The sequence below is a fragment of the Lathamus discolor genome, chromosome 5, assembly GCF_037157495.1.
Source record: "Lathamus discolor isolate bLatDis1 chromosome 5, bLatDis1.hap1, whole genome shotgun sequence".
In the NCBI taxonomy this organism is placed as follows: Eukaryota; Metazoa; Chordata; class Aves; order Psittaciformes; family Psittacidae; genus Lathamus; species Lathamus discolor.
The window spans coordinates 37463210-37481244 of NC_088888.1; the positions used below are offsets into that span (position 1 = coordinate 37463210).

At 37.3% G+C, this 18035-nt stretch overlaps 1 protein-coding gene across 1 annotated transcript in view; it reads left to right on the top strand.

Moving 5' to 3' along the window:
- PDE10A (phosphodiesterase 10A) overlaps window positions 1–17681 on the top strand; it is a 336032-nt gene extending 318351 nt beyond the window's left edge. Inside the window, exons 21-25 of the mRNA XM_065680432.1 lie at window positions 1451–1623; window positions 3300–3411; window positions 7853–7933; window positions 11319–11407; window positions 17210–17681. Of these exons, the coding sequence (XP_065536504.1) occupies window positions 1451–1623; window positions 3300–3411; window positions 7853–7933; window positions 11319–11407; window positions 17210–17327 (573 nt within the window). The 3' untranslated portion in view covers window positions 17328–17681. The remainder of the gene's footprint in view (window positions 1–1450; window positions 1624–3299; window positions 3412–7852; window positions 7934–11318; window positions 11408–17209) is intronic.
- The last annotated feature ends 354 nt before the right edge of the window (window positions 17682–18035 follow it).

Below are 18035 nucleotides of genomic sequence, written 5' to 3' on the forward strand. Positions count from 1 at the left end.
TGTGCTCAGAAATGTCAGCTTCTGTCAGTACTTAACAAAATCAGTTTTAGGAGAATGAACAAAAGCTGTCACAGTGATCTTTTTGATAGTACAGCTTCTAAAGCCTAAATAATTGAATCTAGAATAATTCTTTAAATATTAGGAAAAATAGCCTGTTCTTGTGCTAGGCAGCATGGTTGGGAAGGCAAAGCTTCCCAGAACCCTAAATAATGAAAGCTAGGAGTAATGCTCCCAAAGCATTGATGATGGGTTAAAATGTTCTGAATTTGTTTCTTAAGCATCATGTTCTATGGCTTTGGAGTGTGTCAGAGGGGCATTGAGACATAGAGGGATTGTATTTTTTATTTATTATTCACAATAAATCTACTTGTCCAAGTAAAAATGTTGGAAAGTGACATTTATGTTCCGGTTGGTGAGAGAAACCAAGCCTATTTGTACTATAGAGGATTTATTTTGAACAAATTATGTAAATGCTTCACAAAGTCAGGGAAACTTTTTTATGAGCTTCAGCCCAAATGCCAATTAAATGTCAAAACACATCTGCATTTGGTATATTCTAATAATATTTTCTATTTGTGAATGTGCACACCTTAATATGGCTGGCTCATTCTTTCCTGGTTTTCTCTGTTTCCTCTCAACAGTAGGAATGCTTTTGACAGATTGCTTTCCAAATCCTAGAGACAGTGAATAGTGTTGACTTTTCAAAATATGATACAGCTTCATGAATGATCACAGTACATGGATATTGTCAGTTAAATGCTCAATAATGCATACTGGAAATGGAAAAGGGATGACAGTAGCGTGTTCCAAGAGTAGTGGAAACCATTGTCTTTAGTTTATGAGTCAGTCAACTCATGGTTGAACAAAGCAGCTTTTTCCCCTAAATGTTCGTATACATTAAAATACTGTAATTAACTTTATTTCTATAGAGAAAATTGTATCAGTAAATGCAGCAATTTCAGGCACATTTCATTTGGAACACGATGAAAACAAAATTATTTTGGTACTGTAACTTGGATATTTCCTCATCCGTATTATGTGTTATGCAGTATTGAAATTGTACTTCAGAGTGAATCAGACACTCAGTTGATCAGCTTGGCAGTGCAGCAGTACTCTGGATCAGGACTGAATCACAAGTTCCCAAACTAATAGGAGTGCTGTGTCTGTAGTGTTTATAAATCAGGGAAGAAAATGCTAGCATTTTGCTCTATTAATACCTTTAGTCTTCAGAAGGTCAGTCCAAAACCAAATCAGTAGCTTAGTCGTAAGTTCCATAACAGCATTTAAAAAGGAAAGATAAAAAAGGGAATTTCAGGCTGTCAGCATTTGAATTTACAACAGAAATTGTCACTGGGCTGTAAAACCATTGTAACCTGTCTCGTGAAGTAAAGACTGAAATCATCTCAGAATTAGAGCTTGTGCTTTTTATTGTTTTTTTACTTTTTCATAGCTGGAAGGGCACAATGTCTTCTCCAATCTGAGCTCCAGTGAATATGAGCAAGTACTTGAGATCATCAGGAAAGCCATCATTGCCACAGACCTTGCCCTGTATTTTGGAAATAGAAAACAGCTTGAAGAGCTGCATCAGACGGGAGCATTAAACCTTAAGAACCAAGCACACAGGTAAAGCAGCAAACCACTATTAGATCACTATGGCATTAGAAAATTAGAAAACAAAACAAACATTTCTGTGTACACAACAATTTTCTTACATATCACAACTGTGTATAAAATTCCCAGTATGTAACAGTATTTTCCATTCTTTTATATTTGCGTATCTCTGCCTTTGGCTGTCATCCACACAGTTCGGTGTCAGATTTTCTGCAGAGGAATGTTAGTGCACAGACAGTTGGGTAGTGGGGAAAAACATATAGTGCAGTAATACTTAGATTTATTTTTATGTCAATATTTTTGTTATTCTGTCAGCATGCATTTTTGGAAAGAATTCTGCTCAGATCTCAACCTTTGTGAGTGAAGATAGCTCTAAGTTTTAAAAATGTACAAGTGCATATTCATAAATACATGACTCTCTCTGTCCACATAAGCAAAATAGAGTGCACTCTGGACAAGTGATGTGTCTCATAACAGACTTCATTAAAGTGCTCGTGCAGCCCTTCAGAGCTGCTTTCTGGAAAGTCAATCCTGTCATTAATCTAATACAGAGGAAAATTAGGCAAAATAATGAGTCAGGATTTTGATTTCTTTTCAAAAGGAACTTGGGTACTTGGGTCTTCTTTCAGAAGAGTTTTACAGGATTTTGCCAGTAGTTTCGAGTAAATTATTACAAGACTGTAGGAAGGAGAGTTTTTAAATGCTTATTTCCCAGTACAGTACTGAAGCTTATCAGAATTGAATAAAACTCAAGATCTTTAAAAGATGAAGATATAGTAGCTCCTGATAATGAAATGTACCAGAAATTTTAAATTTAGGGTTCATAAAATTTAAATAGCATGACAACTAATTAGTATGTGGTTGAATATTGTTAGGTTTATATATATATTTTTTTTAATCTTACCTGTCCTCGGAGCATTTTCATTGTAAAGCCAATGTGCTCAGAGACAGGACATCAGTTGGTAGGGTGGCTAAAGAATCCAAGACATCTAGTTGGTACCTGTACATGCAATGGAATGCTAAATTTCAACATTATGTGGCTGATCTATTCTTTTTCTTAACTTAGGGGAATAATAGCACTTTGGCATTTATCTATCAATTATTCTGATGATGATTATAATCCTACTGACAGTGTTCACAGTTATTGTGTGGACAGATTTGTTGGTGTACAAGACGGAGTTATGTATAGAATTCTTGTTCTGTCAGGGTTGGAATTCATTCCAACAAAACAATGACAGAGTACCTTGAGATAGGTTCAGAAGCAGTTTTTCCTCTTGTTTGGACCACGTGTTCCTTTCTCTGTAAGCAACAAAGAAATGCAGCAGTAGGAAATGCCATCTTTCTTTTTATAGACTTGTACTGTATTTTCAGAAAATTAAGGAGGGGCGTGTGAATGTTTTAACAGACAGACATTCTTGCGTACTTTTCTGTGAATGTGATTGTGCAGATGATGGTCAATGAACTCAGGTTGAAAACAGTGCAGAGATACTGCAGGGAACGTAATACGCAGTTTGTGTGATGCCTTATCAATGAATCATTAGTAAGTGAGGAAGAAACAAGTAAGGTGAGAGAAATTTTGCAGTACGTATACTTTAATGCCAGTTGAACTTAGGACGGGCAAACAAAAGCTTTGCAGTGTGATCATAACTTCTTTACCAAACTTACCATTTAATCTTATTTTATTTTAGAGATAGAGTTATTGGTCTGATGATGACGGCTTGTGATTTGTGTTCTGTAACAAAGTTATGGCCAGTTACCAGGCTGACGGCCAATGATATATATGCGGAGTTCTGGGCTGAGGTATGTGTTTCTTTTGTTTGCTGTCTTTATAAATGGAAGTATCCAAGAAGAAAAAAGCAACCATAAGCATTTTTCAATCAGTATCTTAGTGTGCTTGTTTTAAAGAGTGTTCACTGGTGCATGCATGTGTTTTGTTGTTTCCTCTGAAACTATTTAAAGAGCTGAGTTAGATTCATAATTTTAGGCAGCCTTTTTTCTCTCCATTAAAGATGGATTTGGAAAGTAAGTCCTAACATAAAATGACCAAGCAACAGAACACAGAATAAAATCTGTCAGGTTTTTTGAGTCAACCGTAATTTTGTAAGGGGTCTCTTTGTATTCTAGAAATACAAAATATGACACCGGCTTCCAGGTCGTCTGCCTTGAAACACATGTGCAAAGGTGTTATGAGGCCAGGAAATGCTAAGGCAAATATGACAAACTTTAAAATTGTTCTGACCATTTGAATTTTCTTTGTGAGCCAGCTCAACAACTGGGTTTCAGGGAGAGCTTACTTTTTAGTATACTGAAAGTTACACCTCAGGTAAGATATACTGAGAATTGAAACAAAGCATTGAGCTGTGCTATTGTAATCGTGTTCGTAAATAAAGATGCAGTCTCTCATGTGTCTTACACACTGAGGAGTAAATGTTCTAATTGTTTAAGTTTTGAAGTAGAACTGACTCCTTTGGGGAAGGGGAATATGTTGTGAGGGTATGGCGTAGACTTGAATTACACAGTTCCTGAAAGATATGCTGTATTTTTAGAACTTCTATTGCACATCTGTATGATGAAATGTTCTTTTCTGTGATGTGCCCTGTGGAAGTCTGCAGAATCCAGTGGACTCATTTCTGTTTTGCACTGATGTAGCATGCATATAGCATGGAGGTTGTTGTCCTGCCTGGTGCATGTTCATTATGAAATTCAAGATGTGCATGGCTTGTGGGTGGTTTTTTTGTGAATATCCACATGTTTTCATTAACTTAATTTTGAACAGCTTGGACAATAATAAAATATTTGAAAAATGCAAACTGTATAAGCTCAAAGATCTAATTTCAGTACTTACTTTCTAAAATGTCAGCACTGGAAATGGAGGTATAATGTTGATGTGCCCCACTGATTACATACTCAACTTTTTTGCTTACAAATAATAAAGTTTTTAATGCGAATTTTGTGAACTCAGTGGAGAAGGAATGAGCCACCTGATTTTTCCTAATCAACAATTGGAAAGGTGGAATTATGGGCATAATTGACCCTGCTTTAACCTGTTTTGTAATCCAAGGATGAGTTAATAAAAGTGGATCTTGTTATATTGCTACTTCATGGAGCACATGTAAATTAGAAGTTACTGACAGAAATTGAATTGTTCAATTAATGTCTTACTGAATCCTCTTTAAGAAGAGGTTGATTGACACATGGCAGAAGTTTAATGCATTGTGATCCACTCAGAATGTCTGACAAATCCTGCCACAGGTCTAAATACTCTTGGAAATTGGAAAGCTGGAGACAGATACAGAGAAAACCCTGGGAAAGCTAAACCAAAAGGAAGTTTAGATTGTGTTTCACTGTAGAGACTGGGGGAAGTTTAGATTGGATATAAGGAGGAAATTCTTTACTGTTAGGGTGCTGAAGCACTGGAATGGGTTGCCCAGGGAGGTTGTGAATGCTCCATCCCTGGCAGTGTTCAAGGCCAGGTTGGATGAAGCCTTGGGTGTCATGGTTTAGTATAAGGTGTCCCTGCCCATGGCAGGGGGGTTGGAACTAGAAGATTTTAAGGTCCTTTCCAACCCTAACTATTCTACAATTCTATGATTCTATGAAAAAAAGGTAAACTCTAGAAAAGTATACTTGACTAGATTAAATGGTTAGTTCTAAAAGTAGGATAGAAAGTTGCATCTAGTTGCTACTTGAGTTCGGAATCTTAATATCAGAGTGGTTTTATATTTCATCTTTGTGTAATTATTAACTAAAACAATAACTGCAGAAGAGGTTGCAGCAATTGTTTGGTATGCCACACTGATCTTTTTTCATTGATCAAAGCCCAGTATAGCTAGGGTTTCCAGACAAGATCTGCCTTGATATCACTCAGCATGAAGCTTTCCCACAGTACTGCAACTCAAGCAAAATAATACATTTGCTGATCTATTATATAGGATTACAAGCTTGTATAAGATTTAACTGCTGCGATTTGGGGTTTTTGGTGAGATACGAGACACTAGGCAGTCATTAACCGGTACTTTTTTAAGAGACTTACTAAGCCGCTTAAAACCGTACTGCAAGTATGACGCAAACTGCTTAAAACTTCAACTTGAACTTTCTGATCATGATCATAACTGTGAGGTATATTTTATAACCGTGTGTCATATAGGTGTTCATGGGTACTGAGCTTGAGAAAACACTTGTGTTTCTAGTGCACTTGTGCCATCTAAATGTAATACTTTTCTACTGTGAGGGTGGTTGACCAGTAGCACAGATTGCCCAGAGGGGTTGTGGAGTCTCCACCACTGGAGATACTTAAAACCTGACTGGGCACAGCCCTGAATCACCTGCTTTAGCTGATCCTGCTGGGATAGGTGTGTGGAATGGATTGGATGGTCTCAAGAGGTCCCTTCCAGCCAAAACCATTCTGTGATTCTGTGATACCTTTTACTTTCAAGGTGAAATGGTGAACATAAATCTGAGCTTTGTTCACTTTTGGCATAATCAGTCAGAGGCTGAACAGCTTCCTCAAAGCTTTGGCTTCAAGTGCTTCTCAGGTCATAAACAAGCTTAAAATCATACAATGCTAAATGGTTTAGTGTTGAGGTTCTTATCATTGAAACAATGGTAGCTGCAGACAGTCTTAGACCAGTCAATTGCAGTACTTCAAGCAAATGAAAAAAAAAAAAAAAATTACTGGGGGCACATAAAACCAAAATTTGTTTACAGTTCCTAAATAACAATCCACTGTGTTTCTGTGCTTGGAATTGTTTCAGGCATCTTTTTATCAGCTGAGGAACGAGGCCTTTTCTGTTGTTCCTTTCAACAGTAAAATGTGTGACAGGCTAGACTCAATGATTCTAGCCTCTCTCACTAGGTGAGAGAAATCTCTTGTTGGTTAATTGAGCAGGATCATAGTTATAGGTGATGTTGAGGCAAGTATACAAGAGTGAATTGACTTCCAAAAGCCTCTGTTTTTTCTACACTCAAGGTAGCTGCAAGACAGTCAAACAGAAAGACATTTTTCTCAGACCAGAATCAATTTATTCTATTGTGAACTTCTCTTCAGGTAAAGGGGCCAGAATCCTCCCTTGGAAGGGCATGTTGGCACTTGAAACGTGGTCTGATAAAAATCTTACGATAAAGATGTAATAAGTTGTCTTCTGTAGATGCCTTCACTAACTGTAGCAGAAACATCGAACATGGATTTAGGGAACATCCCAAGCTTTCAAATAGCTAAACCTTTGTAAGCTGAATCTCACATTAAAGGACACAGATAAGCAAATACTGTATATGCAGTTATCCTGGATAAGTGTTCTCCCTAATTAAGCTTCCTCCACCCCCCTACCAAAACCTCACCACGCAAACCCAGTACATAAGGTCAGCAGTTTGAAGTTCACATTGAGTTTCGAATCTCATTATCCAAAAGCAACCATTGCTACGACTATAGCTGCCTTGATAACCTCAGGATTAAACATCTGTGTTGTTTTGACTATGCCATTGAGGCATAAGACTTGGAAAACTTCAAATTGTTACAGAAAGTAGCTAGCTACTTACAGATTTTTAAGAAGTAATTGTGTGGAGATCCAGTGTAGCGTTCAGAAATGTGTTGTAGCTGCTCTGCTGGTAATGGGTGAAACATAAGGAGACACCTTTCTCCTGGTCATTACATGTATCTGGTCTTTGGATATGCTATGTCTTTCCCAGTATTCCTCTTATAAATGTAGAGGGATAATGTACTTAAAGAAAAGAAGGTTGTTTGATAGCAGCTTCTTCAAAGCAGCATGGTCAGAAAAGATGGATTGTTGACAAAGTGGGCGCATTGTAAATTTCTTTGTTTTACTCAGCTTTTCCTTGGATGGGTAAGTTGTGTTCTACTGGTCATTGTATTATAATGCTTTCAACAAGTGATGCTTTGAAAGATGAGACTAGCTATGAATAGAAAATAATAGAATAGAATGATTTCTTTGATTTTATTCTTCCAGTTGCTTTTTATTATGGAGACACTCTTGGAAACAAGGAAAATATGTGTACATTGACTCAAAACCTTCACTTTCAGAATCTGCTAATTACGTTATCATTTAGGTGAATGTATAAAACGAGCCCCTCCTTAGGCAGTTTTCTGACATTGTCTTAGACTGGTACCACACATTATTTTAAATTCTGGATTTTTAGAGTGGCATACAATAGACAATGGAAATCAATTGAAATCTCAGTAGTCTTGACTTTCGTTTTGCTAATCTCTCTCTCTGCTTTTCTCCAGGGTGATGAAATGAAGAAAACGGGTATTCAACCTATTCCTATGATGGACAGAGACAAAAAGGATGAAGTCCCTCAGGGTCAGGTATGAATTCTCTCAGTAAAATGATACGTTTGTAGTATTAATGAAACATGTATAGAAAAAACATTTTATAAATTAGTGAATATTGCATTTGCTGTTAGTTTATGTGGGCTGTCGAATTCTGTGTTCTGTGACCCCAACAGGGTTAAAATTTTATGTAGTAGTGGAAAACTTGTTTTAAAATGTTTACATAAATGGCAATGTGTTCTTCGCTGCTGTCATTTGTTCCATTCTTTGTACTTCTAGCTCTAGCTAAAACCACAATCGCCTATGATTTTGAGAAGTGTCAATAATACTTTCTCAACTTAGTAAGTGGTTGCTTCAGCCCTTAACCTAAGAGGTTTTTCTGTTTTATCCTGAATGCAAAATGAACTTTGTCACCTGTTCCTGATTAAAATATTCAGGTTCATATTTCAAAAGAATAATGTGGAGAGTTTCTTGAGGATAAGCAATAAGGGGTGTATTACTAAGAGCCTCAGTTTTCTGTTTTTCAAAATCTTTGGGTACTGATGCTCCTGTGCACAAGTGTGCAGAAATCACAGGATCAGCTAGGTTGGAAAAGACCTTTAAGATCATCAAGTCCAACCTTTACCCCAGCATGACTGCTTTTTTTTATGTTTTCTCTAGGGAAGATGGTATTCTGTAAACATAAATTTGAGGGTCTCAACTTTCTGGGGTAAATGGAAAAGGTAGCTTGTCCTTCGATTGTCCGAGCAGAGAAAAATAAATTTAATTTGTGCATGAGGCATTCATATCCATATATATGTATAAGGTTGTTGTTTTTTTTTTTTTTTATTTGAGAGGCCTCTGGTGCTTTGTCAGTAGTTAGCACTCACAAAGCAATAATATTTAAAATAGAAATTGCAAAGTGTCACAAAATCTCTGTGGATTAATTGCTCAATAAGTTATTCCATAACAAACTATAGAAATTTTTGTATTCTGAAACTTAACTTTATGCGCTCTACCATATTTTAGCCTAAAACCTGTTCTTTATTATAGTAAGGAATTTTCAGTTTATGTACTAAATTTGTGTTTATTATAAGCCTAAAAAAAGAAGAAACATTTTTCTCCATTTGGTTTATTTTTTCCACGTTTTATTAGTTATAATTAAATATCTTGAAAAGTACAAAATACTATAGTATATAGTAATCTTGGCATTTGTAAAGGAATTGTTAATTGGGCAAAAGTACAGATCTAAGACATAAAAAATTTTTTTTTCCTCTTTAAAACACTATGACCGTTTTTCCAGGTACTGTCTTCATCACATTCTATTTTAGTTTGTGCTCTGTTTCATCATTCTGAATCGTATAACAGTAAAATATTAAGGAAAATAGGATGCTAAAAGATAACTTCAGTAGTATAGTTGTAGCTACTGTATCTTAAATCAGCATTACAGGAAAATGTGAGATTTAGGACATATATAAGCAGTCATTCCTTTGTTTATGTAGAGACTGAAGAGTTTAATAAAGCATTATCATCTGTTTACTTGGGCTCTAACAAAAAGAATGAGTATTTTTATGAAGCAGTTAATTTCAGAAAGAAAAGATATTTTCCTCATTCCTCTTGCTTATACATCTTTAGTATAAACATGCACTGCATTTCCTGCAGTGACTTCAATAGTTTGCTCATACCTGAGTGAACTCTAGGCCTTCTGTCTAGCCACATCAAGATGGCATAATTTATTTAGATAATCCAAACCTTTTACAAAAGTCATCTGTGTGAGTTTGCTCTGGTCGAAAGTGGAAACTCTTGCAAAGGAATGTTTTTAATTAGCTTGGCTTTATCCAGAACGTAAATCCATTGAGACTTTTGGGGGGTTTCCTCCTTCACTGATGTCCATTTTAACTTAAAAGCTTTCAGGACCTTCGAAGAAACATTTTATTCTAAATACTGGGGTTCCAGAGAGAATGTAGTTTGAAATGCATTGCAGATTAACTTAGGTTTAAATAAAAACAAAACAGACAAGAAAAAACACATAGGGAGAAAACAGTGCACTATGTGGAATTAGCAAACTTTGTCGATGAGCAGACACCATAGCTGTGTGCAGCCTTGCCTTCTCACCAGCCACAGTTTCTTCCTATTGGCTACATCATAATTACTTCAACTCAGGCTGTTGGGTTCTTAGGTCAGAAAATGTATCTTCTTTTTTTTTAAGTATAGAATGAACTTGACTACATAGCAGTATGGGAGGAAGCTCTGTATTCAGGGTGGTGAGGACAAGAGTTGCTCTTCAATTTCTGAATAAGAGACTTATTATCAATTGCTTTGCCACAGTGCTCTACATGGTATTTCACTAAAAAGCATTTAAAAACTCTGCCCAAAGAAAGCGATCATACTGCACTACTGTAACTGTCATAAGAATCTGGCATAAATAAGTGATGTTGTAATGGATTTGTATTTAATCTGTCATCTTTGCTAATACCTAAGTAGCATTTTCTAAAAATTCCCTTGTGTCATTACAAATCAGCTGTGACATGGTAGCTGTCATAAGCCCTTAAGCCTGTATGAAACAGATTTAATTAAAAAGGTGCTTATTTGATTTTCCCTAAATAGATTTATTTGATAATGGCAAAAAAATATCACTGGACCTCATACATGAAAAGAAATTGCGAACCAATTATTGATCACAGTTGACACCATTTAGAAACTTTCTGAAGGTGGAGAGCCCCTAGAATCTCAAGTAAATTATGCTGTCAAATACATACTCTGGAGGACATTGGAATAATTCAGAATCTGACTGTAACTGGGCAATGCTGCATAACTTTTCTCAAAAAACCAAGAAAAACCATCACAAGAGTAATGTTGGTGCAAATGGCAGAGCAATTTCTCTATACTTCCTGCCACTATTGACACCAAAAAGCCAGACTGATCCTGAGCAAATTAATTGATTCAATTGAATAATAAAAGGTCTCATAGAAAATCTGTTCTGAGCAGCCATCTTATTCATAGAATAGTTTGGGTTGGAAGGGACCTTAAAGATCATCTCATTCCAGCCCCCTGACGTGGGCAGGGATGCCTTCCACTACATCAGGTTGATCAAAGCCCCATCTGGCGGGATTATGTGGGCTTGAAATCTTTCCACTCAGCAGAATCTCCCCTGTACTCCACAATGCCATGCTGTGCTACAGAACGGGCCAGCTCCAGAGCTCATTGTGACTCTTCGAGTGATAGAAGTCATACAAGAGAGGCATATAAGCAATTTGTAATTGCCAAAGACTTCACTATTAATGTTTTGTTTTAAAATATTTGGATGTTTGGATGCAAAAGTATGAAGTACTAACAGAATTAGTAATTGAATGAGTAGTCAACAGCTTTGAGCTAGCTGACTGTTAATTTTCAGTGTTGTACTTTGGCAACATTTAACTATTGTTTTCATTGTTTTTTGTAGATTGGGTTCTACAATGCAGTAGCTATCCCATGTTACACCACACTTGCACAGATCTTTCCTCCAACTGGGCCACTACTGCGGGCATGCAGGTGAGTAAATGTGCAAGTTTTTGCATAGCTTGTAGCTTGGATAAACGAAAAGCAAACATACTTTGCAAGTTTGACTGAAAATGCAGACTTAAAATTTTATAATTTGCACGCAGATAACAGGAATATGCATCTTGCATTAATGTGTGCAGAAACTCAGAGGCAGTAACTACTGACTGGGATTATCCAGTGCAAATCTATAGACACAGCTGATTAAAATGTGTTTGATGCTGAGAGCATTTAGAGAGAAAGAGGTTCAGTGTTTGTGTAACCCTGTCTAGGCTGGTTCAGTGCAGTTTCCTTCTGTGTCCTTTTTACTTCAGCGTGGTTCTCACAGCTAAGATTCTCTAGAATTTTGTTTCATTTAAGAAAATGTGTTTAGGCATGTGTTTTTATTTCATGACAGAACATCTTTATTAAAAATCAGGAAAAGAAAGAACCCCAGAATACTCAGTAATCAGGAGCATAAGAGTAGTACCACTGTGATGTGAGAGAGACGCATAACTTTGTCCTATCAATCTGTTGGGATGTAGCTTGAGACCTTCTGGGGGAAAAGTACAGGTCCTTAGCCATTTGGCTGCTTCTATTTTGAGTGATGGTGGATCTCTTAGTAGGTCCAATAATTATATCCTGTACCTTGGCAATCTTTCCTGACAAAACTTCTGTTGAAACCAGTATGCTTCATGAAAATGTTCCACTTTCAGGTTAATCAGTATTCTCTAAAGAAGAACAATTGGTTCGTAAAATGCCAGTAATCTTTAGTCACATCCAGGGAAGAAGCCAGTTTGTCTATGTTCTTACCTCTCTCCGAATTGTTTTTTTGTTTTATTTTGTTTGTGTTTTTTTTTTTTCTTTTATGATTCTTAAATATGAGCTTGCACTGAGCTTTTCCCTCGTCCTGTATGGCAGGCCTACCTGCGCTGTCACTTCCCTGATCTTGTGGACTAAGTGGTCTGTGTGAAATAACAGAAGGATGCTCACTATATACAAAATTCTGTGAAACTGGACATGGTGATTAACAAAATAATTTCATCTGCACCCAAACACTGTTTCACATAGCTGTAAGAAGAATATGTTGATCTGTAGGAGTGAGAGAGACAGAGGACTGTCTTCTGATAAACACTATCTAGGAGCCATCTGTAATAGTCACCTCCCTCTAGGGTCCCACTGCAGGGCACCCTTAGATAGATATGGAGGGAATATTCAGTAGGATTAAAGGCTATACCTTTGTAGTTATTATATTAGTGGGACCACAGCTGGAACCCTGTATAGCATCTATACATTAAGAAGAATAGACAAGAACACTATCAAATAAGAGAAGATTAAGAAAGAGCTTAAAGAATGTTTTGAGATCATAGTTGTGAGAGACTAAAAAAAATTGGACATAATGTATTTAGTTTATCCAAGAGAATAACTTTATCAAAATCTGTAACTGTCTTCATGGTATATTTTTTGATCAGACAAAGCTTATTAATTTAGTGATTATTACTTTAGTGACTATTAATTTAGGACTACTTGAAGCCCAAAGGTTCAAACAAGGAATATGGCTAATGTCTTTTTTTACCATTTGGAATAATGTCAGTTGAAGATCTTAAAGCAAGGCTAGGCATACTTTTTGAAAGAGATGTTAAAAGGATACAGGTTTGAGGAACAGTCACTGTAATAAAATTGTCAAAGACTATCTTTTCTGTGCAGTCAGGCTAACTAATCCCTATAGTATTGTCTTTTGTCATTAGAAGCTATGAAAGTAATAATGTCTGGTAAATAATGGGCAGTAATTTGTTACCGTAAACTAAGTAATATGGAAGTATTCATAAGTGTGTATTGTAGTGGTTCCATCAGTTACAATATAGCATTAAACTCTTCTCTAGTTTCAAAATGCCATGGAGTTTGTTACTATCATAATGGTATCAACATCAAAATCCTGTTTTGGAATTCAGGCTTACAGTACAGGGTAGGAACGTGTACTCCCTATGCCATGTTGACCTCATATATATGTGTTGATAGTTTGATTATATAGATAATTGAATAATGTGTACTCTGACAAATGGAGTTGCTTTCAGTGCGCGATCAGAGAACATGAAGTAAACTACAAAACTGCTTGTAATGCTTACAGTGCTTTTTTTTTTTTTTTTTTTTTTTTTTTACAAGGTTGTGAGTCATCCAACTCCTTTATTCAGAGGTAGTCCAAGATCTTGGAAGTTTTCTAACTTTTTTCTCTTTTTAAACCTTGCTTGAAGGCTTTTTGCTTCAGCAGCGTTGATGCTGGAAGCTAAATGGTTGGTTATTCAATCGTGGAACTGGAACACAGATTGTGCTTTGTGTAACTGTGTTTTCAGTCAGAAAGAGTTTTATACTGTTGTCATGGACTAAACAGCATCAACTATCATACCCACCATTAGAAAAGCAGTAATGCTTATCACAAGTTATTTATCTCTACTCAAGCTAACAAATATTGTCAAACTGCTTTATATATGTGAAAATTTTTATTTCTTTTGTATTACCTGATTGTAAACAGGCGGGTGTACTTTTACTCTCCAAATCAGTATCTGCATGCTTTTAACATGAAAATGTCTTGCAGAGTCTGTATGATTAATAAGCTTAGCGCTGGATGTCAGGAAAGTTCTGTTACTAGCACAGTCAATTGGGAGGTCTTTAAAATGGATTTGTATTTACTGTAGAACCATTTACATAAGTCCGCCAGTACCTTTGGTCAGATGTTAGCATTGTTATTCTGCTTAATGGGAGCTGAGGCTTAGAGAGGCTAGGTTGAGTGCTTAAGGCTGCGCAGCATCTTTTCCTAGGAGCCAGGTTCTCGGATATCATATCCTTTGATTTCTAGCCATATGGATATACAAATGAGGCATATTTGCAAAAGTGTTTTGTTATACTTAAGGGTCCATCTTTCAGTTTTCAGCTTAGGAGAGTTGAAGTTGAATGGTAGAGTATCAAGCACCCACACACATATGTGCTCTGGGTGAAAGGTTCTTCATGATTCTGAAGTTGAAGCATAAATAGCTTTTCAACAGTGGGTTTCTCTGAGAAAGGTGTGATGTCTGAAATAAAAGCAATCAGACTCCTGGCAGAGACTTTTATGGCCTTTTCGAATTTTAGACATGGTGTTTGTTGCTTGGTATTCAAATTATAGTTATAATACTTGTGAAAGGTACACTGACACAGTCTCCAGACCGGGCACAACTCTGTACAGACACAGCTCCTCACCTTGCTCTTGTGCATTCCATAATTTAGATTGCACTGGGTCATAGATGTGTGGATGTGGTTTAAGATTTCTGTAAGACTAAAGAGCTTCTTGGAAATCCCCACCCTGGCATAAAGTCTTCTGAGAAGCAGTTTCATGGTTTTAGCTTAGCCTTGGGATTACCCTCTGCTGTCTGAGGGGGTTGAGAAGAAAGTGTTAAGAGTTCAAACTTGGAGATGCAGAGTAGGAAATCAAGTACACAGAACTAACTTCAACTCCCCAGTTACTAAAACATATGTTATTGCAGGGTTTAAGTAAGTCCAGAGTGTTTCAAATAGTTGATTTTGCACTACACCTTTTTTTTTCATGAGTATCTGTTATTCAGTATGATGACAGGAATACAGCCTCATTCCCGTTTGGTGATGCCTCAGCTGCTGACAGAAGAGATTTGGAATCACCCCTTCACCAGCAGTGCACCTTCTTGGAACACCACATTTAAGCTTCTCTGGAAGTGTTAAAAAAAAATATGGAGATGATGCACTATGGATGACATGGTGGACTTGGTAGTCCTGGGGTAAAGGTTGGGCTTGATGATCTTAAAGGTCTTTTCCAACCTAGCTGATTCTGTGATTTTAAACATTCCCAAGTTGTTTGGAATGTAGACAGCAGCTGCAGATAACAGCAGCAAAAGCAGCCAAGGCAGTGTGTCAGCATCAAGATTTTTATTTTGAGAGCCTCTGGTCGTTTACTCCAGACACTAGGAGCCAGGGTTTCAGAGGGAACACAAAGGCAAATGAATCATATTATCTACATCTTTAAAACAAACCAACCACAAAACAACAAAAAAGCACCAGTCCCTGATTTCTCTGAAGTAAGGTAGCAGCTAAGAATTGAGAAGGTTTCCTTGTCTGTTAATTTATTCCATATTTTAAATACTCTGTTGTCATTCTGTGTAGATCTACCAGCCACCTGCATTACAGTGTTGAGTCCTGTGTGTGTTTTGTAGCCCACATACTCAGGTCTGCTAAAGTGGCAAGTCTGTGATAGTATATTTGTTCGGGGGGTGAAGTGATTGATTTTTTTTCCCCTTTATCTCACACCACATAATTTTAAATAATTTTCCATGTGCTTTCAGGTCTCTCAATCCTTGCTGAAATTCATATAATTTTAAAATATTTTGTCTGTAATTCCCCTCATTACTTTTCCAGTTTCAGGAACAGGACCTAGAAATAGTACCAGTTCAGTGTTTGTGATCCTTAGTGCCTGATTGTATTAGCTGAGATTCAGCCCCATATTAACGCTGGCTTCATGACTTCCACTTGCTTGGAGACTTCCACTTGCTTGGAGCGCGGGCAGAGCAGGTTTCCATCTGCCTGGAGAAAATCGTGTAGGTGTTCCCCTAGAGGGCACCAGCTTTCTTCGGTAGACTCCATCAGATGCTGCCTTCCGCCACCCCCAGAAATGCAACATTTTCTCTTACCTGTTCACTGTGCTTTCAGCTCATCATCCACTGTTTTATCAACTGTTTCAGCAAAGCTGTGACATAAAAATCAGGAGAGCTCTGCCACATAAATTCCTATGAAATATGATAATATGACACATACGATAATAAGACCTTAGTGCATTTATCATCTTGTTTATTTACTGAAGATGTCTAAGAACTGTTGTTTTGATAACTAAGTATCTGATAGTATGAAATGGAAACAGTTGAGCTTGCTCTCTTTCTCTCTGTACTTGAAGACTGAACGCTAGATTTGACCGTAGCTTGCAAGTATGGTCTGCTACTGGGTATCATCAACATAGGCTTCCAAATCAAATCACTGGAGCAGTACTACTGTACAGCAAGTCAGATTACGGATCTGAACTCCTTCAGGTCATTAGAACATTGCCAGTTAATTTTTTCATCATCTTGTGGCTTGTGAACCAAAATTTAGATTGGAGGTTGGCCAGGCTGTGAGAAACTAAAATTTGTGTCTTGAGGTAAGTATACTCTTTAAATGTAGCAGATTGACAGTATCATTACTACAGTAGTAATTGAAAGTTGATACTATGGTGTTGGCATCCAGTATCTTACACACACTGTCAGGCAGGCCATGTGCAGGAGTTTTAGAAGGCTTAATGCACTTCTGTGGTTTCCCATGAAGGAAGTTTCCTGGCAAAAGTCCTGATCCCTGGTGGGTTTGGAAAGGGCTGAAGTATGCTGTGGTAAAATCCTGGAAGGCTACTTGTCTCCAGACTGCTGTTTTAGGGTCTCTGCAGGCACGTCCTTCTTGGATCACAGCTGGGTTTTCCATCCAGCCATGAGGGCTAGGAATTTGTAATGGAAGCAGGTGCTAGTGTCCAGCTCCAGAGCTTGTTCCAGGGAATGTGTGACGTTGACTTATATGTAGTCAGCATGTGTACAAGCCACACAGAATTGCAGAATGGGGTAACTGAAGGTGAAGTATGAAATAATATAAAGATGGCAAAAGCTTGATGACGTACATGTACTTGTATATAGCACAAAGCTACATCTCACAGTATAGTACAGCAGACAGTATTGTTAGGAAAAAAATCCCAGTAAAGCTATGAACAGTGCTTTACCTCTGACTTTTTTACATCTCCAGGGACAATCTCAACCAATGGGAGAAAGTAACAAGAGGTGAGGAAGCCTTTATATGGATTCCTTCCCAGTCCCTTCCTCCTGGGACCTCAGATTCACTTCCTGTGAAGATTGATGACTGAACAGCAGCAACAAATAGCTTTAACCTGAAAAACATCCCTTCTTGTTTTGGGGATTGCTTTTTGTTTTGTTTCATTTTTATTTGAAAAAAAAAAAAAAAAGAAAAAGGAAAAAGGAAAGTTACAAAAGATTAACCAAGAGGCAGATCTGCCTAGGAAGGTAACACACATGGAGTTACCTCAGCTAAATGACTCTGGCAGCCAATCTCCTGACCTACACCAGTGACACAACGTGAACAGAGGGAAAACGACAACCCAGAAGTTTTGGAGTCAGCTATCAAAAGAGAACTTACAACTTGTGAATATAAAAGACTGGCCTTATCTCACGGGCTACATTGCTGAGGCCTTAATTTAAAACTGATGGGGGGGGTGGGGGGGACGGGGAAATCTTAGGGGGTACTTCTAAATTGTATCTTTCTAGTAAGGGTTTCAATGGTACTTTTATTATACTGTACTGTGGCTGGCTTTAACACCAGTGTCACTTGGGAGTTCTTGGCTATAAATAGAACAATATACCCGTTGCTATTGTGAATGTTTATGTGTGATCTACTTGTAATCAGTTTGAACTCCAGCAGAATCCTTGGAGACTATAATTCATGCTTAGGTTACAGTGAATTCTCTTGCTGCAAACTAAAGGAAAACCAACATTCAGGTTAAAGTTTTAAAGTACTTCATTAAGCATCAAGCATCATGATGCAAATTGTCTGTCAC